The 26,736-nt window shown below is 51.8% G+C and overlaps 1 protein-coding gene across 12 annotated transcripts in view; it reads right to left on the reverse strand.

The window, feature by feature from the left end:
- Window positions 1-26,736, reverse strand: part of MSI2 (musashi RNA binding protein 2) — a 372,867-nt gene that overhangs the window by 20,805 nt on the left and 325,326 nt on the right. For 6 of the 12 annotated variants that reach the window (XM_037003866.2, XM_037003863.2, XM_073235397.1 and 3 more), the window contains one exon: window positions 9,632-9,694. The exons of 2 other annotated variants lie outside the window; for them this stretch is intronic. In XM_037003866.2, coding sequence (XP_036859761.1) covers window positions 9,632-9,694 — 63 coding nt within the window. Of the gene's footprint in view, window positions 1-6,082; window positions 6,133-9,631; window positions 9,695-10,958; window positions 11,051-23,704; window positions 25,434-26,736 lie in introns of those variants that run through there. 4 more of the 12 variants (XR_012130677.1, XM_073235396.1, XM_073235398.1 and 1 more) reach the window with 3 other exon arrangements.

Genomic DNA, 26,736 nt, shown 5'->3' on the forward strand with positions numbered 1-26,736 from the left:
AGCACAGTATTTGGCTCACTCATAAAACATACAAGTTACAACCATTATTACTAAGATATTATTATTATCATTACTTTATTAAAATTGGCTGTGAAGTGTCTCTGGCATTCTATCAACCACTTGCAACATATCCTTCCCTTAAGGGACAGCCCAGGTGGGTGTGAACTTTGAGATACTGGCTGGAACTCTCTTGGCCATTGATGTCAATAGAGTGGATTCCAACAGCCAATCAAAGCTGTTCAAAAGCATTATTTGCCCACCTCCTGTGCTGCAGAATTCCAAGCCAGAAAGAAGAAACCTTTTTATTAATATTAATAAGCATCCAGGCACAAAGGGCCCCTTTATTTTCTTTCTCTAGTTGCATAGTAATGAGTCATCTATACTAAGAATGAGGCTCACTTTGCCTCCTGGAGAACTGATGGTTTATACTGTTTAGACAGTTGGAGAAGACAGGCACCACTCTGAGATTCGTGCAGAACATCTTCCAAAACTCAAAACTCTGCCTTTTGTTCAGGAGAACTCACCAATCAGGAAGGAGACTGAGGACACAAGACCCTGTTGTGGAGCTAAAGCCTGAGGCAGAGATAATCAGATGCGGCTTCCTGGCAGTCTGAGCCAGATTTTAATGGGGGGTTGGTGGGGGCTGGGGGAAGTGAAGACAAGGACAGAGGGAAATGGACTGGAAGAAAGGCAGGGGCAGTGGCTGCCATGAGGGCACAGGAGTGGGGACCAATGGCCCGGTCAGGGAATGAGTAAGGAAGGAGAAGCCAAGGAGAGTCACGGGAACCGAGGAGCAGTTCCTGCTATGGAATGCCCTCCGTGCCTGCCTGCTGCCCGCTCTGCTCCCCTCCCTTGGCTCTAGGTCACAAACCTGGCCTGGGCCCAGTGCCCAGGGGTCAGGCTGTGCTCTGTGGGGCTGCTGCCGGGTGGAGCTTCCTTGGGGAGTTCTGTACTTACCAGGCTCCACTGCCATAAAAAATACCAGCCTCTCTCTCCCACCAATACGACGGCCTCAATCTGGCTTTCAAGAGCTCCCAGAATATAGACTGTATTTATCTTTTCAAGCCTCTAACCCCACTGCCTATTAGACAGCCTCCCACTGGCCTGTTCATCCCACCGCCAACCTTTTATCCAAGTTGTCTGACCTGAAATGTCCTCCCCGTCCAAGTCCTTCAAGGCCCACTTCACATCTTATCACCTATCTGAGCTTCCCTGGCCCAAGTGCTCTCTGACCATGCAGGAATCTAGTCTTACTAAAGACCAGTTCTTACATTGATCCTGTGCTGCATCCTCCTCCAGACTGGGGACTCCTTGAGGGTAAGGGCCATGCCCTGAAAGTCTGCATCCTACCCTAGCCCCCTGGCATGATGTTGAGCCCAGCGTTAATCAGCTAATGGGTAAGAGTAAAAGGCCTGAAGCATCTCGCATCAGGCAGCTATAGATGAACATTTATGGAGCGTTTACAGTGTACAAGAGTTGCCACATGTCCTCCTGCCTTCAGTCCTCTCTAATCCACCCTGCTGTCAAAGCTTGTCTAACATACAAGTCTGATGTCACTTCCTGGTTTCAGGCCTCTGAGGCTGGGGCTCCCAGCTGCCCATGCAAATCCAGCATTTCGGCACAACACCAAGGCCCTTGGGTTGGCTCTGCCCAGCTCTCTAGTTTATCTGCTGCTGCCTCCCTCCACCCATTGCATTTTATTCTCCAGCCAGAGCGAACCCCTTGCAGGGCTTCAAATCTACTCTACTGTTCTGGGCTCTGGTGGCTTTGCATATGCTGCTCCCCCAGGCTCCTTGGGGAGCTCATATGTGTCCTTTAAATGCAGAAACACTCACTCCCTGACATCCCAGACAAAGCCAATCACTTCCTCCTCTGTGCTCCTTCTGTTACTGGGCTTATGGCATCTTGCTGTACTGTTCGTCTCCTCCACCTAATGTGGGAGATGCTCGTAGCAAGACTGTGCTCTGTATTCATCTATGAACTTGCAGGGCTGTGGGCATTCACTATTATCTACTTGGCAGCATTCTCCCTCTCCCCTCTTTATCAGCACCCAGAGTCTCCTCTGGAAATCTATCTTTCTCCAAGTGTGCAGGAGCTATTCAGATTAGAGGGGGATGGATCCCACCCTCAGTGACTGGTTCTCATAACCCAGGGCTTAGCCAAGCAGCACAATGCTCTGGATGTTTACTCAAATTCTGGGCCATCTGACCCCCTCTTGTTCTAGACAGGAGAGTGAGGAGCAGGAAACTGTTGCAGCCATTTTGTCACCACAGGGAAACCAACATAAAGACAATATTGAAAGGAAAATGAGGGAAAAATAAAGAGAACTGTAGAAAAAGAGTCCTGAACAATCTATACCTGAAGCCCACTCTGCTGCTGAGCTTCCAGGTGGTCAGCAGCTAAATCCCTTATAATACTGAACTGTGCTGAATTGGGTTTTCTAATATAGCCAAAAGCTCCCTGATTCAAGGCCTGGGACAGTGTCTGCCACACATGTTGTTACTGTACTTAATAACCACCTGCTTAATTAAACTCTATGGCAGATATGCCCAGGGCCCAGTTCTGGAAAGTACATTTGAAAGGTTAGACTGTAAGTTCCTAGATCCAGAGCCTCCGAGTCCATCCTGCATGTGGCAGGCATCCGGGCAGCAGGTGAGTCTTCATGAACAAACATGCTTCTGCCACTGGGCTACTTCAAGGAGGCCAAATACCTGGGTTCAAGGTCAGGGGTCTTTACCCTTGCCCAAAGCCATGCTTCCCAGCTGTGTTCCTTTGGATGGGTCATGTGACCATTCTACAGCCTAGCTTTCTCATAAAAACAAACAAACATGTAAAACCAGGCTCCACATTTCTGCCTTTCTGCCTGTTTCATGGCAAAGCTGTAGTAATAGACATGACAGCCCAAGCTCTGCAGCAGCATAAGGAGCCATGGAGCATCTGTGCTCACCAACATGTGGGCTCACCAGCTTTTGGGCCCACCAGAACCTGCAGTGGCCCTGCCCAGCTCAGGATGCAAGAAGAGGGTCCTTCTGCCCTTCTCTGTTGTCTACATGCTCTTATGGAGCTTCCAGGGCACTACCACACCACCACACCCCTGCACTCCTCTCCTGAGCCAGCATGAGAGAGGGCCAGCCATCTCAGGGGGCAGGCATGGAAGTGTCACCACTGAAAATAATTCCACTGATTCAAGAGACCATTAACATTCCCCCACTCCATTCACTATAGGATTAACTTATACTTAGGCCTGGGCTTCAAGGCTAGTTGCTAATTGCACTAGAGTTGATTTATCAAGTGCATAGTATTTCTATTACACAATTATTGATCAGAGCTGATGTATTTTATCCTCAACAGGGTTGGTCCGAAAGCCCTTGGAAAATGAATGAAGCTGAGGTCAGTGGCAGGCAGCTTTGCACGTTATTATAAATTCACTGAGGTTACCAAAATCCAATGCTGGACTCTTTGTGGTGAAAGTCCTAATTCTCCCAGAAATGAAGATTTTAATGGCAAATTGAGAAACAGGGTGCCCACCCCCAGAACACAAGGCAGTGGACAGGATGATATGTATTCAGGGAAGGTCCTGAAGTACGGAACGTTTGGAGTAAGTCTGGCTGGTTGCAGCAGCTGGTCCTAACGGGTCACAGATTTGCTCTCCCTATAGGCTACTGTGCTGGCTCTATTCCACAGTCACAGATGTGACTCTATCCCAGTGAGAGGGTGTCCCTGTGACCCTATCCACAGATGGGCCATCTTGAGGGCACAGCCCCCAAAAGATGCTCCTTGCTAGCCTAGGGGAGGCTGGGTGGGAAGAAGAGATGACTGCACCACAGCGCCCCCTTCCTGGACATTGGACCCTGCTGATGGTGGCACAAGAAAGCCCTCTTCAGAAATGAAGGCAGCATGCTGATCTACTTTCCTTTTTTAAATGAAGCTGACAGCGTCAGAAACAATGCATTGTGGGAAACAGGGCTTTAAGCAGGAGAGATCTACATCCACAGACAACTGAAGGCAACAAGTGTTATTTGCCTTTATATTCCTTGGTGCCCAGCACAAAGCACACCTTCAATATGTGCTTGTTGTGAGTGATACCTGGAGCCCTAAAGCTTGTGCTGTGACTGATGCAGACAATGCCCGGATCCCTCCAGCAGCTGGAGATGTGGGACACTGCTGTTCACACCCCTCAGTCCCTAATACATATAAGGCAAAGGATGTCACTGGGGACATGGAAAGCATCCTGAGAGGGGTAGGACAGGCAAGCTTGCTTCTTGAGCACCTGTGTCTACTCTCCTCCCCAAAGCATTTATTTTTATGGTTCAAGTTAAACTATCCTATTCTGACTTGAATTATACTCTTGCTCATTTTAGCTACTGGAACCAAAACTGTTAGCATGTCCAGCCACAGGGCAGCAAAGCCATCTTCCTAGCAGTCAGCCTAGGATGTAGACCAGTAGGGGGGAGTCCTGCTCTGTCTGCCTTCTGTCCCCACCCTCTTTTCACACTCCCCAGCCAGGGTCAGTCTGCAGCTTCAGCAACTCCAGCCCCCAAGCCTGACAGTCCCAGCCACACCCTTGCAGCCCAGCCAGAGGGACGGCTCCTCTTCAGACTTCCTTTCCTGGGCCTAGGGGTCCTCATTCTGGCTGATGGCTGACCAGGCTTCTAACATTCAATCCTCAGTCACTACTTCTCTCCATGGAGCTACCCTTTCACTCTGCCACTCTGCACCGTGTAGAGACTTCACGGACTCTGACTTTCAGGGCTTCTGTCTCCCATAATAGATAACTTGCCCCCTGCAGGTTTTGATCCCACCCGTGTCCTCCTGAAGCATTGGGTTAGAGCCACCAACCAGCCTGACTTAAAGAGCGGGTTTAGGTGGCAACAGCTACTTCGCTTCCCATCAGTTTGTACAGCTAGGGACAGCACCAACAGCTCTAAGAGACCTCTGGCACTCCCTTATGGCCTGTCGCCATAAACACAGGGGAGACAAGTGTCTAGACATGACTGACCATGCACACCCCTAAGCCAAGAGCAAAGGCTGCAGGACTGGGAAGTCTTCCTGGAGAGATGGAGGAACACTGTGACCTCCTCTTTAGGGGCCACAGGCCCCCTTCCCTCTGTACCTCCTTTCCCCTTCCCCACGTGGCTGTACCAATGCTGTCTGTAGTAGAAGTGTCACCACTTTGCTTGCCCCACCCCCTGGGGAGGGAGCTCACCTCATGGCTTCTCCACCTTCACCAACCCTAGGAACAAAAGCCAGCCTTCGCTAGGACCCAATGCATGCCATGAGGGTATGCATTAATCTCTTTCCCTACGATATCTCACTTTCCCCTAACCCAAGAGTGGGCCATGTAAACAGGGCTGCCACATGGACCTGTGTCCTTGAAGGGCTGAATGTGAGCTGGGAAAGTACTCAAGGAGTAGAGGGCAGTAAGAAATGAGAGAAGACCTGCTCTGTTCACGAACCATATGAGGAAGACAACGAGAAGAACGTTCAGACTCTTTCCAGTTCTGGTTCCATTCTCTTTCACTCTAGCTGGACGCTCTTGCAGAGATCCCAGCTGAGAAGGCTAGAGCTGAGGGTGGTGATCCGGTTCTGCACTGGGGGGGCAGGGAGTGTGAGGGGAGGTGGTGGTGGCTGATGGTGAGAACATGGATCCAAGCCCCTTGGCAACATTGAAAATATGGAGCCCCTTCTCTTCCTGGTCCCCCATGCTATCTTTCCGACAGCCGTGCTGTGCCGAGCCGCCGAAGACCCTGTAATATCAACTCAACAATGCATGTTCTACAACTACAGCTACAGCTACCAGTACATCTACTACAGTGCATGCATTTAGTTCAGTCCCACAGATACATACAATCTAAGAACAGGCAGGGGAGGTGTGAAATGTTTTACTGGACAACAGGTGTTTTGGAGTTGTAACTAATAAAAAAAAATTGAAAACGAAAGTGTACAAAAAAAAGACATTTCTGGAGAGTTGGATATGAGTTTGTTTCTTGAACTGTTTCATCTGAACAAGCAAAAACATGCAAACCAGCTGGTACTAACAGGAAGCTGGACACTGAGAGAGGATTAATAGGTGTGGACAAACCTTCCCGCTGAGCGTGCTCAGAAGAGTGTTTGAGAGGAGGTGTGCAGATCCTAGTGTAAGAGAGGCGGGAAAGTATGCCTCAGAGACACTCTCTCACCGCAGCCCCAACCAAGCAAGAGAAAAGACAATAGAAACATGACTCTCACACTCACCACCACCGTCAGGAGCTCATGTTACTAGATTGGAATAAAGCTGGCAAGTATAAAGTACAGTAAGGGGTCCTGGCTGGGGCCGGAGATGGGCTGGGGTCAGGCAGGGGGCTCAGAAGCTCTAAGATTGATACACGGACCCACCTGGAATGTCCCCCAAAATAAAATAGCCTGAAAATGCATACCACTTCCCTCACCTGTAGGGGGAGTTGTTTGCCAAACAGGACTTAGGTCTGGGTGGGACATGATGGGGCCACTGGAACTGAATGAATACGATCAAAAGAAACAAACAAACTCTCCACTGAGCACAAGAAAAGATGACATTTCAAACTACCGGGTGGAGGTGAAAGAAACGTGACCACTGATAGTGAAGTTATCTAGGAGTCGGCAGGGACCTCCCCTGGCGGGGTCACCTGAGCCCTGCGCACCTCAGGTCCTAGGTGAATTAGGAAAAGGTGGGCAGGCTGGCCCAGAGGAGGCAGCTGAGGTGGTTGCAGAGCTCAAGGCTCCCCGGACCTCCTACCCTGACACCACAGCCCTCATCCATACCAGTCGCCAACCTGAGCAAAGCGAAGCTGCTTCCCATCCTGCAGCCCATGGCAGGTGCTCACACCTCAAGAAGTGCCCCCATTCGTCACAATATGGACAGACAAAACTGTGAAGCTAGACAAAAATGAAAGACAAAAAAGGGGCCTTCCATAGGATGCCTAATCCCTAAAGCAAGCCTGACAGCCCCTGGGGAGCCGAGCCTATGCTTCCTGTTGCTCTGAGTCACCTGCCAGGTTCAGCATGGTACCAAGCTCAAGGTTGGTACCCTCACAACCTCCCTGAACCAGCTCCTCCCTACAAGAGAATGCAATTGAACTTGTGTTGCCCTCCAATTAGCTGAGGCTGCCTGCTCGGGAGCCTGAGAGAGCGTCCCTGTCCCCTGGGAAAAGTTGGGATGGGTGGGGCAGGAGCCGGTAAGTTAGAACTGGCAGTCAGTCCTCAGTGAGCCCCTGCTGGCCAGGACTGACACACAAAGCCGAGCAAGTCTCTGCAGCCCCTTACATATATGCCAAAATGCCACCTAGGGGCTACTGCACAGGTTAATGACTGGCTATCCTGCCAGGCTCAGAGTCCAGATAATTTCATAGAGGTAAGGAGGGGTTAGTCCCTACCGGGCACTGACAGACCGGCAGAGCTCTTCCTTCCCCAGCTTGTAACCCAGCCCCAGGCCCGGAGAGGGTGGGAAGGCAGCTGGTCTAATCTGTCTACCCGTGGACTGGTGTCTTCCAGTCAAAGTGGCGCTTGGACTTTCGCAGGCACAGACTAGTTATTGTCCCCTGCCACTGACCCCAGGCAGCACTGTGGGTGCCCTGTAGCTTCCTGGCCAAGCCTGCACCCTGGGGGGTGGGCACCTCGGAGTTGAGGATTTACTCCTTACGCTATCCCAGGCTGGTGTGGGGCAGGCGGTCTGGGAGCGCGCTCCTGAATAGAATTCACTAACAGTGCAGCGATGAGCATGGCTGACCTCGGATGGCCTCTGGGAGATGGGGCTCCCGATGGAAATGGCTACAAATAAAACACCACTGATCCTGAAAACAAAAGTGTGGTTGGAGATGGCTCTGACCTTTGGGGTTAGGAGCTAGAGGGGATGGTGGGCCTCCCTCCTGGCTCTGGGGGACCATGAGAGGGTGGGTGGCAGAAAGGGGCACACACCATGGGGAGACCACTCTCAGACTCGCAAAGAACCCCATGCTGCCCTTTAAACTTGCCATGAAGTCAAGGAGAATGGGGGTGGGGAGAGAGGCAGGGTTAATTTTGGGTTAAAGTTTAGTTTCATAATCCAAGTTATATAATAAGAAAGAAACTGAATGGAGAAAACAACCACCAACACTCAAAAATCTCAAGACTTTCTTTTTCTTGTCCCCCCCCACCAGGCACAGGTAAGACAGGATTGTTTATAATGATAGCAAAAAGCACTGAAGTTACAAAACCAAACAGAACAGGGAGACAGGAGGCAGCTGTGCACCCGCCCCCAGGCAGGAGAGGACCGAGGGACAGCGGGACAGTGGCCGGAGGGCAGGCGGGGCCTTTGGAGGCCGGCTGGGGCAGGGGGAGGCTGAGGACGGCGCTCGGTTTTCTGTCCCTGCCTGTCAGTCCACCGGCTCTCTGGTCAGCCGGCCCTCAGCAGCCCGCTGGGAATTGCCCAGCCTGGCCAACAAATCCCCAGGGGGTGGTTCCAGGGAGTGGATCCTTTGTAGCTCAAGGCAGTGCCAGTTTGCATGGAACGGAGTTTTACTGATGTTTCTAAAGGGCCTCACTGTGCCAGTCTCTATCACTCAGGGTTTGGGTTTTTGGCATTTGTCCTCTGGGCTTTTAATGCCCCATTTCCTGGTACCCTCACCAGCACCTTCCCCCCTGCCCTCCTTAGGGCCCTGTCACAGCAAACTACTCACTTCCCTGGGTGCTACAGCACCCTGTTCCTGGGGTGTTATGGGGGCGGTGGGAGGGCAGAGAGCTGCAAACGATGGTTTCTCGGGTTAGGGGAGCAAGGGTCTCCCAGCAGTCATGGTGTATGTGGGAGGTGGGGGAGGCCAGGAGGCCTCACAGGGTGCCCAGCACACAGCAGAAGCCCTGCTTGCTTAGGCAGGCAGAGCATCCAGGGAAGAGGGACAGAGGCCCCTGGAGGCCTGCACCCTGGAGGTGCCCCAGCTCCAGCCTGACCCCACAGTGCCACTGGGAAAATGTTCCCACCTCACTTGAGGGGTTCCAGACCTCCTAAAAGGCTGGGTTTGGAGACTGAAGGACTGGAGTGACCTCATGGGAGAGAAAACCCCATTCCCTTGGCAGCTGGAGCCCAGGAGCTCTCTGGTCTCTGCTAAGAAGAGAGAGTCCGGGATGAAACTTCAAGAAATAGCAGCTTCCTTTCACTGAGGCCAAGGGTGGCCCCACTTTTGGCTTTCAGGGCCTCGGGGATTGGCCAGATGAGCAGGTCTATCTGCCAGGGGCAGCAGGGGCTGTGAGGGCTGGTTGCTCCAAGGTCAGGAGCATATGGATGGGCTCTGAGCTTCCCTCTCACAACCTGCTACTTCTCTGGCTGGGTCAGAGACCTGAGGAAGGGAGCCTCGTGCACCAGCAGAAGCCGAGGAGAGAAATTACCCCAGGTGCCCTAAAGCCTGTTATAAGGTGAAGGGGTGGTCCAAAGTCAAAAAGAAATTCATTTTTCTGTTCTCAATGAGAGAATAACAATCCACCTTTGGTTCCAGTCCTGGGACTGACCCCCACGGGGAGCTTCCACCCTCCTGGCTGTGGCGAGAGTAGTGGACAGATGCAGCCACACAGATCCGACAGGGCCTTTACCTTGCCCTGCACACTGGGGCTGCCTGGGAGCCGCCTTTCACGTGCACCTTCCTACCTGAGCCTCTGGCTGCCGCCACTGCTGCTGCTGCCACTGGTCCATAAGCTGCTGCTGGGAAGCCTGGCGGAGAGAGAGGAGCAGGAGTGAAGGAGAGACCCCGGGAGGCGTGGACAGGCCGGCCTCCAGGCCACACTCCCCCTCCCCCACAAAGTGCAGGAGTGGGAAGGGGTTGCCACGGGTCAGCTTTCAGGAGGGACGCAGATGAGCGGCTCTCGGGCTTCTGGAAGGCACAGCATCTTTAGATGTGTTTGATTCTTACATATTTGTCAGCCCGGAAACTGGTTCTGGAAGGCACACCAAAATAATGCAAGAGGATTAGGAGGACCCCGTCTTGAGGGGGCCCAGCTCCCTGCTGCCCCTGCACTGACACCCCGGGCACCCCAGGGCCTGTCCAGAGCAGGGTCAAGCATGCCGGGGCCTGGAGGAGCAGTCAGCCCTGAGCACCAGGCAGGAGGCCCTTGCCACGGCCTCTGGACAGAACAGGCATCTTGGCCAGGACACAGCTTAACTCCAGCTGTTCTCTGCGGGCCCTGCAGGTTTGCTCAGCCTCCTAACTCCACTCTTCTTTAGCACTTCAGATCAGCAGTGCCACAGGCCTGGACCCAAGGGCGAAGCATTATGGGGGTCTTGGCTGACTGTGTACACACCGAGCCAGCTGTGAGGACCCACAAGGAGTGAGCCCTGTAGCTTCATCCTTCTCAGTGTTCCAACCTCCTGAGGCATGTTTTGGGAGTTAAACCTGGCTGTTCTGTCTGAGCTCCATTGTCCTGATCAAGTAGGCACTGAAAGGTCTCCTGGGGGGGGGGTCTCAATCAAGTCTTTGTGCTATCTAGTAATGCACCAGGCAACAAGGCTGATGCATCTAAAATTCAGAAGGACAGCTGAACCAGCGCAGATGCACAATGTCCAGGTGAAGAAATAGGTGGGCGAGTCCCTTCCCTGGGCTTCTCTTGGCCACCAACTAACTTATGCACAGAGGCGCACACAGATACACTCCTACACATGAAACAAACACCCTCTGCCATGAAGGCAGAAACTTGGAGGCCTGATCCCTAGACCCATTTCCAGTGACTGGTTTCAAATGATGTGCCAGAAGCCAGCAGCAAACAACAAAGAGCCCTGCCAGAGCTGGTCAGCTTCGCCAGTGAGCCTTCCAAACCAGAATCGCTAGGGGACTGCGTGGGGAAGACATGCACCGTTGGAGGGCAGGGAGCGCAGAGAAAAGAGAGAAAGAGAACCATCCCCCAAGCACCGCAAACTAGAAGCCCTCTAAACTCTAAGACTACTGTCTCAGCTACACGGAGCTACTGGGGAGAAAAGAAGTTCAAAAGGGATCGAGCTACTCTAAAAGGTCAGCTAAGCTACTGAAAATGTCAATGAAAAGAGACATACTTGCATTTAAATATGGTAATAGGGCTGTGGAAGGGGAAAAGAAAGATCCAGGTGAAATGAATGTACACAGTCTGGGTCTTCCAGCTCCCTCCCCCCAGGGGCAGCAATTAACTCTGTGGGGCCCAAAGAAGGGCCTCACACCAAGTCCTCTCCCCATTTCTTTCAAGGGGGATCTAGGTTTCTGAAAAGGTGGTGCCGGTGGAAACTGCTGAAGGAAATAAGGAAGAAGTCAAGTTATTTCTCCCTGCCCCAACTCAGTACATCAGGCTCCTGCTGCGGGCACAGGGCAGGGCTCAGGGGACCCAGAGGGAGGAGGAAGGAGGTGGGAGAGAAGGGCAGGCTATTCTTTTGCCTTCTCACCTTGTACTTGAAACAGAAGGTTTCTGTGGAAGCATGAAAAGGTGGTTGTGGGGGAAGATGGGGAGCAGAACTGGGGGAGGGGAGTTTAGTCAATAAAAAGACATTTAACAAAAGGTCTGTTTTCTGGAGTTGAACGCATTTTGGATGAAAAGTCCAAAAGAAAGAGGAAGGGGAAAAAAAAAACTCATCCAAGAAAGGAAATCCATTATCCTTAATCTCAGATAAAGGCTCCCGCTGGCCACTGAGCAGCAGACACCGCTAAGGGCTGGAGCTTAATCTCAGTCATCAAAACCAGGCTAAGCGGACAGACTGAGTGAGAAGAGGGGGCGGGGAGGAGAGCCACCCCGCCTGCCCCTCCCGGCTCAGCTCCATGGTGACCCCTCCCACACTGCGTCTGAGACACCAGGGCCACAGCTCCAGACCAGACCAGCCTCCTTGACAGTCTCCTGGAGGGGAGAGGACAGGGCTGCACAGGGCCCTCCCAAGCCTGTCCTCCTAGTCCCCTTACCCAGCTCCCTGCCATGTCCCTCCTGTCCTGTTAGGCCACCTAGCCTCACTGGTTACTCCACATATGCTCTCCAGATGACCCGGCGGATAAGTCCCTGATGCTATTTCAAGGGCCAGGGGGCTCTCCTTGGTGGCTGGGCAAGCCCGGATCCAGGAAAGGGGTCTGTGTGTGTGTTGGGGTTGGGGCTGCCCCAGGCAGGGGATGTCAGGGGTCAAAGCAGCAGGCATGACCTTGGCCTGTAGCTGTCCTGATGGAAGGCAGCCTGTCCAGCACACGGGACCTGCTGGAAACGAGCCCTCCCAGGGCTGCACCTGGGAGAGCTGCACGTGCAGGAGGAGAAGCCTTTCTGATGAGCCTCAGAGTCCTGTTTTCAGCATTTCTTCCCAGGCCCTGAGGAGCCAGGGGTCACCTGTGGCAGGCTACCTCCCTGGGAAATATCTCTTCCTTTATTTTTGGAGGGAGAGGGGTCTGGGCTGCCAAGGAGAGAACAGGCCTTGCAGGGGTACCTCAGGGGAAGACCTTGGGGAATTTGATGGAACACTGGCAAGGCTCAGGGCTTCTCCCGGAGGCTGAGCCCCAAGCAGAGCTGTGGCAGTAGCCCTGTGGTCCACGAGTGCCCAGGGCTGCCCTAGCACCCCACTGCCTAGTGCAGAAGATGACCATCTCCCCCTGCTGCGGGGAATGTGGAGAGGGAGGTCCCCCCTCCACACAGCCTGCCTGGCCAACACATGAATGGGGCAACCAGGCCTCTTCTTGTGAGGCAGGTTAGCACAACAGCTAAGTGCACAGACATGGAGCCTTTCTGAGTTCAAATCTTGGCTCAACCACTTACTAGCTGTGTGATTTTGAGCCAGTTGCTTAACCTTTCTGTGCCTTGATGTTCCCTGTAAACAAGATGATGACATTAGTGCAGGGTTAATACACGAAAAGCACTTAGACAAATGCCTGCCAGGAAGTAAGCTTACGTGAGTGTTAGCTGTCATTTTGATGAAGCCTGCCCAGCCATCAACCCTGCCTTCAAGATAGGACTCTACCCCATGCAGGGCTGTCCCCCTTCCTCCATGGTGGGCCATATGGTAAGATGGAGCTTGGGCACACAGGTGGCCTGAATTCTTTACAGATGACAGTGCTCTGTAATCCTTCATAATGTCCAATTGCATGACATCATTTAAGAGGAGCTCAATTTCCCCAGCTCAGAGTTAGGATATACATTCTGTTCAGCTCTAATGACGACTGGGCCAAGCAGGCTGGCATGACCCTAGGGGTCTTAAAACTTTCATTTCTTAGTAGTAAATCAGGAAGAAAGGAGAAAAATGTCTTGTTGATAAAAATCTCAGGGCCTGAGAGCTACAGGTTGCCTATTGGGAATCAGGTTTTGGGAACGCAGTCTGCTCCTCTTGCTAGAGAACCTTGCATGCAAAAAGAGGATGTCTAGGTACAAAGGAATGAAGTGTCAGTGGTGGCAATCCAGGCTTGGTTTTCACTATCCCACTGACAGTGAATGAGACACTTTTCTGGACTTTTTGGAGCTGTGAGAATTCATTGCAAATTAGAAGTCAGTTGCACTTCTGAGTTTTTCGAAAATTGTATGACACACACCTACTTTTTACTGCTCGTGCGGCACTTACTGGCTTCTGCCTTACCTAAGCAGTTATTTTTATGTACCCTTGATGGGTGACGCATTCTTCTAGGGCAGGAACCGAGTCACACACCCTACTTTGGACCTAGCCCAGAGTCTGCCCCACAGAAGATTCTCATGGAGCATCAGCTGATGATGGTCAGGATGCCCTGATGTGGTGAAGGAGAGCCAGGGCTGGGAGTCCCTGCTCTGGGTGACCTGCCGCTGAACGGGGGTGCCGTCTGGACCTTCAACTGCCTGTCTGCCCCAAGGTGTGGCAGGTGCAAGTGACCACAGAAGTGGTCAGGAGCCTAATTTGCCCAGAGGAGGGTGCCTTGCTCCATGTAAGGCGCTGATCCTTATCCCTGGTTGTTCCCTGGACCCCGGAGGTGGTGGGGGAGCAAATGCAGAGGCCTGGGTCCCACCCTGGAGATTCTGGCTCATCTGGGGTATAGCCTGAACAGTGGGGCCTTTAAATGCTTCCCCAGGCAATCCCAGTGTGCAACCAAGGGTGAGACATTGGTTTAAAGGCTTTCAAAATTTTTAAAAAGTTAAAATTGTGGCACACTTCTGCACAGCCCATCACTCTGCTACCTTGTGGAAGGAGAGGCCCTCCTGGGAATACAGTGGGCAATTTAATGCTTGCGACCATCTCCTGTGAGACCCACTGCAGGTTCTCAATCCAGAGCAGTGCGTCTCTCTCCTGGCTGGGGAGCTTTAACAGCACACGAAGAATTGGTTGGGACCCATGCCGCTAGCATTTCAAGGCCTTCCGAATGAGTCTCAAGCACTGTGGCAGTAGAGAAGCGCTGATTTGCAGGAAGCCTTGGGGTGTCCTTAGTGTTTAGTGAACATGGAAAGGGCGCACTGTCCTGTCTGCTGCAGGTTATCAGGTCATGTGCAGCCTCCTTGGCATCCTCTCCCCTTCCTGGCATGAGAAGACGTCAGCCTGGGAGTGGACTGCCGGGGATATGGTTCTGGTGCAGTCACTACTTATTTCTGTGACCCTGGATGAGTCAGTGAGCCCCTTCGTGCCTCTCACAAAAAGAGAATCTGAGAGTATTCTGAGGTTCCTTATCCTCTGACAGGCTGTGATTTTGAGGATCTTTACAAAGCATGTTCTTGTAATGTGCATTACCATCCCGAATGGCCCCTTATGAAAGACAATTTTTCCTACTTCTGCAGCATGTGCTGCAGCTCCCCCACCAGCAATTTCTGTACACGGTTCATACATTCTTGTATGTACACGGTTCACACATTCACTGCTGCTTTGCTGAACCCAAACACTCAAAAATAAGCAACCCAAAGAAAAACTGCCACCCAGAATGTAGGAAACATGTCCTACAAGAGTTTAGAAATGCCATCATCTGTCATCTGGCTGGCCCAGGACCCTCCCTACCCGCTGGGCAGGCCTGCCTGGTATGACATGGCCAGTTCTTCTAAAGGAAGCTCACAGCTTTGTCTTCTGTGCAGAAAGTGAGTGAGTGGCAGCTGCAAGCAGGGACAGAGTGGAAAAAAGTTGGTGACACAACTTTGGAATAGGAGGATCCAGGGGTTCAGGTGGGAACAGAGGGCCTGAAGAGGGGGGATATCGATAACTGAAGGGACACATTTACATTATCAAACTGTAAAGTTTTGCTTTGAAGGAAGCTGATATATATCCATTTGAAAAAAAACTTCTGAGTTTCTGGCACTCAAAATAGGAATCTGATTTCCACACACCTTTTTAGGAGCAAGCCTGACATTCCCCAGGGACACCAACTGTGCCATTTTTGTGGAGAGCCCTGGATCGAGAGGCCTGGGAGCTGCTGCTGGAGACAGGGGTGCTGGAGAGAATGTCCACTGGAGATGCTTTGCCCTCGCTGGGGAAAATGACAGTCACTGGAAGGGAAGGCAGAGGGGCCAAAGAGACGACCAGGCCTGCCTGCCTGGGGAAGAGGAGGGGAGGGGCTGCAGCTCAGGCCTGGTCCTGGATCTTCCCAGTCCTGAGGCTGTTGGCCCCTACAGCAGGGGGATGGCACAAAAATTGCCCCAAATAATTTTCAATGCAATTGTTTAGCTTAACTTTCTCTTGAGATGTTTCAATAGGGACAAAGAGGAAGTACACTGTAGCATCAAACCTTTGTGAGGTTTTATAAAGCCTGGTTGTCAGAGAGCCTGTTTGGAGGAAAGGGGTTGTAGCAGCAAACAACAGAACCCAGGGAACATCCTTTGGAAACAACAAGGAAAGTCCCAGAAGGGGCAAGCGCAGACCCAGGGTGCCAGGCGGGAAGTGAAAGGTGTACATTGGCCTGCAGATTCCCTCCAACCTGGAGGTGACAGGGCACACCAGAGGGCCCGCTGCCACCATGTCTCTGAGGAACAGGAGTGAGCGAGGCCTATCCCTCCACTCTACATGGCACTTTGCAGATCCTCATCTTTTTCTTGGTGTCTGAATCTGCAGCTGGGGAACAGGCCTTAGTCTCAAGCCTGGCCTGGCTCCCAGCTCAAAGCTTCACGAAGTGAGGGCTGCGAAAGCAAATGGGAGGTGCTCAGAGCTGCCCTCTGGCTCCTCCGAGAGTGGAAACTTGTGCCCACCTGTAGCTGCTCCAGGCCCACAGCTCATATTCCACATGACTGAGATTCAGGACCCTGAAAAATTCTTTTCAGTCACTACCCACTGAGCTGGGGGCAGGTGGCAGATCCTCGCCTGGTTCCAGAGTCCAGCTCCCATCATCCTTGGCCTGATTAGCTGGGCCTTGGGAATGAACTGAGGTTTCTTTGCAATGCTGGCTGGAGGGCCAGCAGAGAAATAGCTGACACGTTACAAGCGCTCCAGCACTGGCCCCTGGCCCTGCGAGGACACTGTTCAGCATCAGTCTCTCCAGCAATATCTCGAGGGTAAGAATGGCCACAGGGAGTTCATTCCAAAGCCCTCGCCATTCTGTGCCAGCCATTTGTGGTCCCAGATTACCCAGGGATACCCGTGTGCCCGCTGAACAAATACCTGCCTGTCGCTCTGGGACCAAGACCAAGACCTTCACAGTGAAGAGATTCCAAACCATAGTTTCTCAGGAGACATCAGCAAACTATTTCGAGATTTTTCTCCTTCTATGCCACACCACCCCTGCCCCAACTCTTCATGAAACCTGCCATTTCTGCCTATGAGACTCTCTCCCACCTACTACCAATGGGTGTCTGGCTGAACCACTGGTCTGACCATTGGTCCTTCTAGAGCTTGCTATTCAGATGGCTTTTTATACTTCACCCTGTTCCCAAAATTCCAGATGCTGAATTGCCAAGAACATCTTGACATTTTGCTTCCTCTGCTTAGGGTCTCTCGCTGAGCCAATCAAATCTAAATGGCCTGACCTCTTCTAGGCCTCCTCACCATGCCTATTTTCCCCTGAGCTTCATTCTACACGGCCTTTGCAATGGCTCTGCCGCAGCATGATTCCAAACACCAGCCCTATGGTGCCTACCTCTGTGGACCAGGACAGGACACACTCCAGCCTTGAGTACCCCAAGACCCTCTGCTCGAAGACCCTAGGTTCTCACCTTGGCCCCATCATTAGCTCAGTAAGTAAACCAACATCTGGGATCCCAATGTGCCCTCCTCTGTAAAATATAGACTCTCCCTCACCCCACCACCCCCCTTTTTTTTTGTCTCCTGAGATAGGGTGTTTCTGGTGTGGAATGAGACCAGTGCTCGGTTGGGCATCGCTGATGGGTGGATGGCGGGATGGTCAGGGAGTCTGTGGGAGAGCTCAGGGTGCGGGGGGAGGCCCTTGGGAGTTCAAGGCAGCTGCCAATTAACAACTAGAACAGAAGTATTTAAAGATGGTCATGGTCAGGTCATACCACTGCCTACCAGCTCTGCTCCAGTGGGAAGGGGAATGGTAGAACCTTCTCTGTGCCTATTTCTCACCTATAAATTAAGAGCCTAGCCTAGAGGATAAGACTAGAATCACTGCACCGAGGATAATCCCAGCAGCCACTACATGAGCACTTTCCATGGCCAGGAACCCAGGAGGGTCCCCTAGCTGGCCCTCCCCGACCAGCCTCACCTCAAGGAGCCCTCTCCCCAGAGCAACAAGGGCCTTACTAGTCTCACTTAACAGATGAAGGACTCTAGGTCCAGGGAGGCTAAGAGAAACCATGCACAATGCAGTTAACAGAGAGGTGGTGAACGCCTGTCTCCCACACTGACTGGTTGCGTAGCCCAAGACAAGCTATTTAACTCGCCTCTCAGCCTCCTTTAGCTCCTCTGTAAGGCGCCTGTGAAATTCGATGAGACGATGGTGCTGGGTGCTCAGTATGGTTATCTGGCACTCAGTAAGTGGAATAATAACTTTTATTTCTATTTTTATTATTATTGCCCAAGGTAATAACAGCAGCGGAGCTGAGAACTCCCTCTGGAGCCTTCCTATTCTAAAACCCTATTAATTTACATGACATTTCACATTCAAGGGGCTTTAACAGATAACATTTATAATTTGCTTGTGAGTGGTAAAGGTATGATTGATCTGACGCACAAGTGCTAATTCTGGTGGCATAATATGATGGCAGGAAGCAAGAGGCTGGCAGGGGCTCAGGGAAGGCCTGGCTGGAGGGGCCATGGCCCCATGATGCAGTGGCCGCAGGTGCGGACACGGGTGCTGGGGCCCTGGTGCTGCTTGTCAGCTGCACGGTGGTCACTGCTGCCCTCCTGTCCTCAGCTCGCCCAGCTCCTCCCAGCTCACCTAGAAGGCCTGGCTGGAGGGGCCTCTCTGGTTCTTTCCATCTGAGTGGGATCCTGTTTCCTCCTCTGCCCCTCACAGGTGCCCTGTAAAGGCAGGGGGTACATCTGTCTGGTTTGCTACTGTATCCCCAGCATCCAAGGCAGGGCCTGTGACAGCAGGTACTTAGTAACTATGTGTTGAATGAATAAAGGATGGATGGGTGGTAGAAGGACAGACAAACAAAAGAGGGTTGGGGAAGAAGGTGCCTCTTCCTGCTTCTAGCCTTACCTGAATCCTAGCTCATGCAAGGCCGGTACCAGAACTCAGACGAAGAAAGCCTGGAGAGGCCTAAATACATTTCACTAAGAGAACTGCAGGGCTGGCCCCAGACCTCCCCTGCCCTCCCCTGGGGCACCTGGGCCAGCCGAACACCTGCTCTGGTTCAGAGCAGGGCAGCAGGGCCTCCACGGCAGTGTGAGCAGGCTGTGCTCCCCTCTGCCTGAGTGCAGCGGGGCAAGCTCTCCACCTGAAAGGAAGCCAGCCCTGGCCAGGCAGCTTCCAGAGCCCACTGGGGGGGCTCAGTGATATCCACAAAGGCCCCGACAGGGAAAACCCTCCTACGGCAAGAAAAGGGTGGAGACAGAAGCCCTGGTCCAGAGCATCTGCCCATGAGTCCTTGGGTGTGCAAAGCAGGGGCCTGGGCTTCCCATGCCAAATGGAAAGCTACTGTCCAACTGCCCTGGCCCAGGGAATGGGACTGCATCTGCCCAATGGAGGCCACAGACAGTGAAGGCAGGAGCACAGGGAGGGAAGCCATGTAATGCTTCTGTACCTTGACACCTGCTGGTCCTTTGATGTGGAGCACCCCTCCCTCATAGGCTGTCTGGAGAACTTCTGTTCATACTTCAAAACACAGTTCTGATGTCACCCCTTCCTGAGAGCCTTCCAGGCAGAGTCAATGACTCCCTCCCCCGTGCTCACTCTGCACACCAGTGAGACTACACAGGAACACTGGCTGCGTGTAGGACGTCCCTCCAGGTTCCGACCTCCTTTTCACCTGTTCATTATCCCCATGCTCTGGAAGACCCAGTCCGGAGCAGGTCCTGATGACCCTTTCTAGTACCCTGCAGAGAATGCTCTCCCCCCAACCCCTCCTCCCTGACTGAAGGCACAGGGAGCAGAGGCAGTGACCCCTTGGTTGGGGTCCCCCAGGGGCAGGGGACCCCAGCTGCCCTGGACTCAGGGAAAATGTCCCTGGCTGTTATGGAGGGCATGAGCTGCCTATTCTTCAGGCCTGGCACTGCCATCTGCCTATAAACTCACACTCTGTCATTTTTTTTTTTAAGCTGCAGTCTTTCACTTATTTTTAATGATAGGAATTAAAACTGAAGGGCTTGAAGAAAGGTATGGGTGGCCAAGGAGGTGTGAAAGGGGCCTGAGGATTGCAGTGCTGGGGACAGAGGATCTGGTGGGCACCATATTCAGCCCATAGACCAGGAGGTGTGAGGCCACACCCACAGCCTCTCTCACTCCTGCCTGTGTGCCTGCACTGGGGTCTCCTGGGACATGACACTATCCTTTTCCAAAGCACTAGATCATCGCTGGTCCCAGTGGCCCTCTCAACAACCTGTGAGGAAGGGGAACAGGGCAAGATCAATAGCCCCGTTTCCCAGCAAGCTAGTAGCAAGAGTTCAGTCTCCCCACTTCCTGCCCAAGAGCATGGTGCTCCAGGTGTTTGCATGGGGAGATGACCCCTCATTTCATACTATTTTCCTTTATGCAGAGGAGCTTCAAGAGGCACGGAAAGCCGATCGAATGTGAAACCTGCAACTCCCGTCAATTCAGATTGTGCCAATTCATTTCTGCAAACATTTATTAAGTGCTTATTAGGTACTGTGCTCTGCTTTCATCTGGGAATAGTGTCAGTTCCTGACTTTCCATGCGGAGGGAGGAACACGGCAGCACAGACCCTCCACAGCCCTGACAATCCTCCTGCCAGGATTTGGCGTGTGCTGTTGAGTTTTACTTCTCCATCTTCTTTTAAAGTGGCACACTTCCCTAAGCTTGCCTTTAAACGAGACAGTAAGCCTCAAGTGCACGCAGGGCCAAGTGGGGCAGGAGTGGGCTGGCCACAGGAGCAGCTACTTGTGACTCAAAATCTGCCTGTGGATCGATCTGTGAAAGGGGTGACGCTTGACACAAAGCTCAAGGGCTGAAGGCGTGCACAATGAGGGCTGGCAATGAAGCAGTGGCACGGCGGCTGCCCTATCAGGAAGGGCTTCTCTCTACAAGGGGGTGTTCTGTTTACAGCGCTGACATCTAGTGTGGGCGCCCAGGAATGGGCCCAGGGTTCTCTCAATGTACCTGGGAAACCAAGCATCCTGTCTTGGCATTTTTAGGATTGGCTCCTCTGCTAGCGGGGAACCAGGCATTGCTCACTGGGTAGGCTCCTGCCGGAACCCAGCCGGAAGCACTGAGCCAGCAGCACTGGCACAGCCTGACGATGTACCATGGAGGACCAGGGGGCCCCGTGAGGGCTTTTCTGAGGCAGAGGTCTGAGGAAAAAGCCCCTTACAAACTTAGGCAGGAGGAAAGAGCACTGATGTTAAAATTTACACCCGACTGAGGAGGCACTCTAAGCCACTGTTTCTACCATGTCCCCTGTAGTGGCCCTGGAATTGCCTCCCCCTGACAAGGGGCAGAGGCTGGGGAGGGAGGCTTGCTCCTCTCCCTCCAAGAACTGGGCCAGAAGACACGGAACTCAGGAAGGAGAAGGTGGGAGCACCTGCCTCGGTCGCCCCTCTCCTGAGTCGGGGCCGACCACAGTGGTCTCTGTCACTGGGGCAGATGGAGGACTGGGTAGACAGAAGGGCCCTGGAGTTGTTCCCGGCAGTGGCCCAGATTACTAGTGCAGACAGGAGCCTAGGGCTCTGGAGTGGCAGCTGTCAGTGCTTCTGAACACTTTTTGTTGTACACTGGACAGAACCAACAGGTGGGGTGTGAGCTGTTTCAGGAGGCAGCCCCTTCCCCACAGTCAAGGCTGCTTTCCCCAGTCATCTGGTTGAAGGTAAGCACCTTCCTTCCAAGGACTTGGGCTCTCATCACTCCGCTGTCTACATTCTAGCCACACCCCTCAGGGTAAGACTGACCACCACACCTTTGTTTTTGCTCAAAGACTAGATGACTTACCCAAAGCTTACCTGACAGCCCCTACTGATGATGGGTTACAGCAGCTTTTCCTCCAGAGGGACCATGATATCCCTGAGCTATGGCACCTCTCCTTAGACCACACCCCCTCCCTCCATGTGAAACAGACTGGCCATTCTTCAAAGAGATCGAAAACCACCTAGCACCCAAGAACCACCATTACACTGAAATATGGAAGGCAAATGTGATGACTGGGCTTGTGACTGTCCAATCCAGCAACCATGCAGGCATCGCTAATTAATCACAGACTCCCTTTTTGCTGAGTCAGGACCTTAAACTCTTAAGAATCACTCTTAAACTGGCAGTCAATATTGGCACCTGAGATGAAACCTGTACCATCGCCGAAGAGCAGAGGTGCAAACTGGCCCTTCCAGGACTAGAGTGTCAGGGTCTCCCTGCCTGGGACCTGCACTGCCTGGCTGCTCCCACACCGGGACCCAGATGGGAGGTGTCTGTGCTGGGCTGTGGGATGATAGCTTTGCTCTCCTGACTGCCTTGCATGCCCTGTGTCTGAGGCCACTTCAGCGGCCAAGGCTTTGGACCAGAGACTTTTTAGCAGCTGGGGCCCTTCAATCCTGTGTTACCTGTGTTAGCTGATAGAGCTGAAAGACCCCCAAAAGCCACCAGCCAGCACGAGGCATGGGGAAAGGAATGGAGCCCAGAGGATGAGGCAGAGAGGAGAGGAGGTGGGGTGCATAAAGGAACATTCTTCTGGACTCACCCTCATAGTGTCTTCACTGGGCCCCACCTCTCCAAACCACCACTCCCGCCCCACTCACTTTAGAAATCTGACCACACTACTCCTCGACTGAAAGTCCTCTCAGGGCTTTTCTCATGCTTTGGGGATCAAATTTGAATTCCCATGACAAGGCCCATCAGGACTCAGCCCAGCCTCCCTCTAGACTTGTCTCCCCTGCCCCATCCAAGGTGCTCCTGTAAGCTCCCCATACACTGAGCTGCTCATAATCCCTGGGCCTGCACTGCTTCCTCTCAGGTTTGGGGCAGAGATTGCTAAGTGTTCCCCAGTAACTATTCCACTCTTCTTCTATAATAACAGAACCACGTTTTTAGGTGGCACATGGTTACCTGGAATAGAGACATTTCTGAGGTCTCTTGCAGCTATAACTGGCTGTGCAACTAAGGCCTGATTAAAGGGATTAAAGCAAAGTGTCATGTATGACTTCAAAGAAGTGTTAATAAAGGGAAGAATGAATATGTAATGGCTGGAGCTTGAGCAGCCTTCTTAGACTGTGAGGTGGAGCCTTATATTGAAGAGGAGAGAATACAAAGATAAAAGCAACCCAGACCCCTAATATTGTGGAGCCAAATCCAGGCTTCTTTTACATGGGAGAAAGAAACTATTCTTACGCTGTTTAGGCATTATTTTATGCTTTCTTACTTTTGTGTTTTCTTTCTTCAAACTACCTGATTCATTCAGTCTAAGTGTGTCATTTCTTTGCCTGGGATATATACTTCCTTGCCCCCTTTACCTAGTTAATTCTATATGACTTTGCAAAACTCAGTTCTGATGTCACCTTCTCTAGGGAGTCATTCCTGACTGCCTTCCAGGGTGGACAAGCAGCCTGCCTTTGTCCCTCATAGCGGGAGAGATTTCCTCTCTCTAGCTAAGCACCAGACCCATCATACTCAAAGGGTCTGATGGCTGGTTCTCTCTCCCTCAGGTGGACTATGAGTATCTTGATGGAGTGAGTCTTATTCACGTCCAGAAATCTGGTAGCTAATCCAGTGCCTGATGATCAGTAAACCAGGAGACCAAGGAAGAGGAGAGGTTGGATGTTAGAGTGGGTGGGCAATAAGTCCCAGCAACTCTTTGGCCTCACTTGGGGATCATATCAGATCCATGAACAGGCAGTTTCACTGGAGGTGATGAGGGAAAAACAAAACAAAACACTGGAGAGTGACATAACATCAATGCCTATTTCTAAAATTCCAGTTTCAGAGCATTTCCCAATTTCCAAGGAACATTCACATTTACACATTATCCTACTTAATTTGACAACCTAATTACGTAGGCACTATTAATGCCAGGCATTAGAGGGCTAAGTCACTTGCTCAAGATCACATGGCTATTATATGGCCAAGCAGGACCTGGAAACAAGGTCTTTTACTTTCATGTCCAGCAACACAAGTGCCTCCTCCAATCTGCACTGTTCAGGGGAGTCAGGAAAGCAAACCACGTGCAAATGACACTGAAGTCACTGTGCACAAGCACGTGCATGAGCTCACACACACCTGGTGCACAGATGTGAGGGGCTCCAGATGTTCCAGTGGCATTTTTATGTGGGGGCAGGAGTGACAGCAGAGGACAGGCATGGAGGCAAACCGTGCAGCTGCTGCATGCAGACGCTCTGCCATTCTGCTCAAGGAAATGACTACCTCGGGCAAGTGCAGAGGACAAGGAAGCAGGGACGGCCAGGGATAGGCAGCAGCCAGGGGAGATCTGCATGCTTTTAGAAACTGCACTAGGCTGTCATTGGTACCAGTTATTTATGCATTCACTTCCCCTGGAGTGAGAACAGGACACTGATAGGCTAAGAGATGGCAGCACACAGCATGTCCGTGGTAAACAATTTATTTTTCTACCTCAGTTGCTTACAGGTGGGGCAAAAAAGTAAAACGTCATTAGGGAGAAGCACAGATGAACTATTTACAGAGATGAAAAAAATTCACAATGGCTAAAATGTCTATGAGACGAGCATACCAGGACAAGTTCACTGAAGCAAAGCAATTCACAGCAGAACAACATAAAGAGGGGAAAAACATCATACAGATTAAAAAAAAAATTGCACTCATGAAAAAGCCTGCGGGAAAATAAAAGGATACTAACCAATTATTATATCAAGCATCTTTAATGAGGTGAGCAAAACTGCACAGGTTGAGTCTCAAGGACACTGACACTCAAATCGATGGATTTGCTCATATCAAATGCATCCAATGGAAGCATGCAGGACCCTTCTCACAAACTATGAGCATAATAAAGAAAGGGATGACTCTTGAGGGTCCAGCTGTGCTGTACTTCATTGATCCAAGAGAGTGGGGCTATTCCAAACATGGAGGTTGTCAGCATCATGAGAAAAGAAAGCCCTCCTGGGGGACTGATGATCAGGGGTGCCAACCTGATCAGGATGGACCCTCTTATCCAGTAGGCCAAGAGGCTCTAATGCCAGCAGGGAATGAAAGGCCAGTGCGGGCAAGGCGGTAAGGGTGTGTGTGGGTGCTGAAAAAGGAGGGACCTGGTATGGATTAGCACCCACAGTGCCTGAGATACCACAGTGTCCTGGTGATTTCACTGTCCCTTTTCTAAGACAGGTATGATTATTATGGCAACAGCCACTGAGGACTGGCCTCAAAAAGACAAAGACAACCAGATAATGTTTATATAGTTTTTCTTCCAGATTAAGGTTTTCACATTAGTATTTCATATTAGTCTCCCTCTGCGTATGTGTGTGTGTGTTCACTTTAGGCACTGTCTACTATAGGACATAAGTGCTCTAAGTCACATATCTCTAACTCCTGTGGGCCACCAGCACTTAGAAACTTGTCCCATGAAATGCTTCCAACACGCCTGTTTGGTCATTTAAAAAAATAATTTCATGCCTTCTTCCTGGACTCCCCTGAGGAGGCTCTACAAAGTTTGTGAGAAGTTTCCCTCTAGCCCCATTACATTCTGGGGGTTGGGGGAAATGGGGTAGGTTGGGAGGATGGTCACAGTGTGTACAAGAAGCAAAATGGGAGGGGATTGGAGAAGAAACTTTTTCTTAAAAAACTGAGTAAAGCAATGAGGACATGAGTCTTCTCCAAGAATTAAAAATGAGAAAAAGAACATTCATTCAAACAGGCAGCTAGGACAGTTTCAGTGGGCACTGACAGCAGCTGGGGCGGCCCCGGCCGGGACTGTGTCCTCTCTCTAGTAATGGTAGCAAACCCCAATTTGTTATGCCTTTCTTAAGAGCTAGTTGATAAAAATTATGTCTTGTGAGATCGGCAAATAGTCTGCAAAGTGAAATAAGAAGAGAATTAACAGATTAAACTGAAATGAAAGTCCAGAGGGGAAAAAAGAGAGGAAACGGTCGGCGGAGGGTGGGGCACTGATCAGGACCATAATCATTCGAGCCCGTATACTGATTCGTGGGGCTGGGTGGGTTGGGGAGCATGTAGTGGACATCTGGGCCTGGGAAGGAGCCACTTCCACAGTGGTTGGTCGTCACTCAATCTTTGCAGAAAGGAACTAACCCTATTCTAATAATCATCCCAAGGCATCTAGGCCTCTTTATCTGAACATCTCATTTATTTTCAGAGTCCTAAAGGTGGGCAGAGGTGGGTATTGCTTAAATGAACTGTGTGGCCCAAGAGTTGGACTGTAACCCCAAGCCACACGGGTAAAACCAGGCTCCACTGAGCGACACCCAGGTGGATGAGGTGGGTATTTACAGGAAGGGCCACCTCAGGGGCAAAGGAGGGCCCTCTGTAATGGGTCAGAGTGCACCTTTGAGTGGGAACCTGGGGACAGACGGGCTGTGAGTGAAAACACACAGGAGGGGGTTGCAGCAGCTCTCTGGGACTTCGCTGAGCTAGCTCTCTGGCACTGTCCTGTTAGGATGGATTCAGAAAGGGGTCGAGAGGGGTGCAGGATCCACACATATCAGAAGAAAGACTGGAGGTAGGAAGTGGGTGAACTGGGCACAGGAGAATGTGGAAAAGAAAGACCACAAAGCAAAAACAGTTTCATCGTGACAGCTGTGCTAATGTCACCAACTAAGGGGAGGGGTCAACAGAGCCAATCAGACAGGGCAAAGAGCAGGGAGAGAGTTGGACTGCCCCTCTTCTGGGTCACCCCTCTGCACCTGAGCCTCATCGGCCAGATCCACTAGAAACTTCCTTACTGATATGAGTCAAGAGATGGTTGCCAGAACATTCCAAAGCTTCCCTGACCCAAGGGCCCTGCTCCTGAGGCTGAGGCTCCAGAACGGGTCAAGTTTGGTTCTTGAGGGGAACCACCACTTCATGAACCCTTGGCTGGAAAACCACAGGGGACTGCCTAAGCATTGCAGTCTGGAACCCCTATTTAGGCTGCTTGGGGAGAGGTTTAGGACAGCAGACAGAGCCACCACTCCACAAAACGCAGTCCCTCCAGGGGGTAGGGGCTGCAGGCAGGACTCTGAAGCCAGCCTGGCTCCTCCTGGAGGGGTGTGGGTGGCTAGGTCCAGCCACTGGGTAACCTCCTACTGACCCAAGGCCACTCTACACTCTGACCCTCCCTGACAGAAAGTGGCCTCACTTTCGTAGCCACTGACGG

This window comes from Manis javanica, chromosome 4 (genome assembly GCF_040802235.1).
Source record: "Manis javanica isolate MJ-LG chromosome 4, MJ_LKY, whole genome shotgun sequence".
Taxonomy (NCBI): Eukaryota; Metazoa; Chordata; class Mammalia; order Pholidota; family Manidae; genus Manis; species Manis javanica.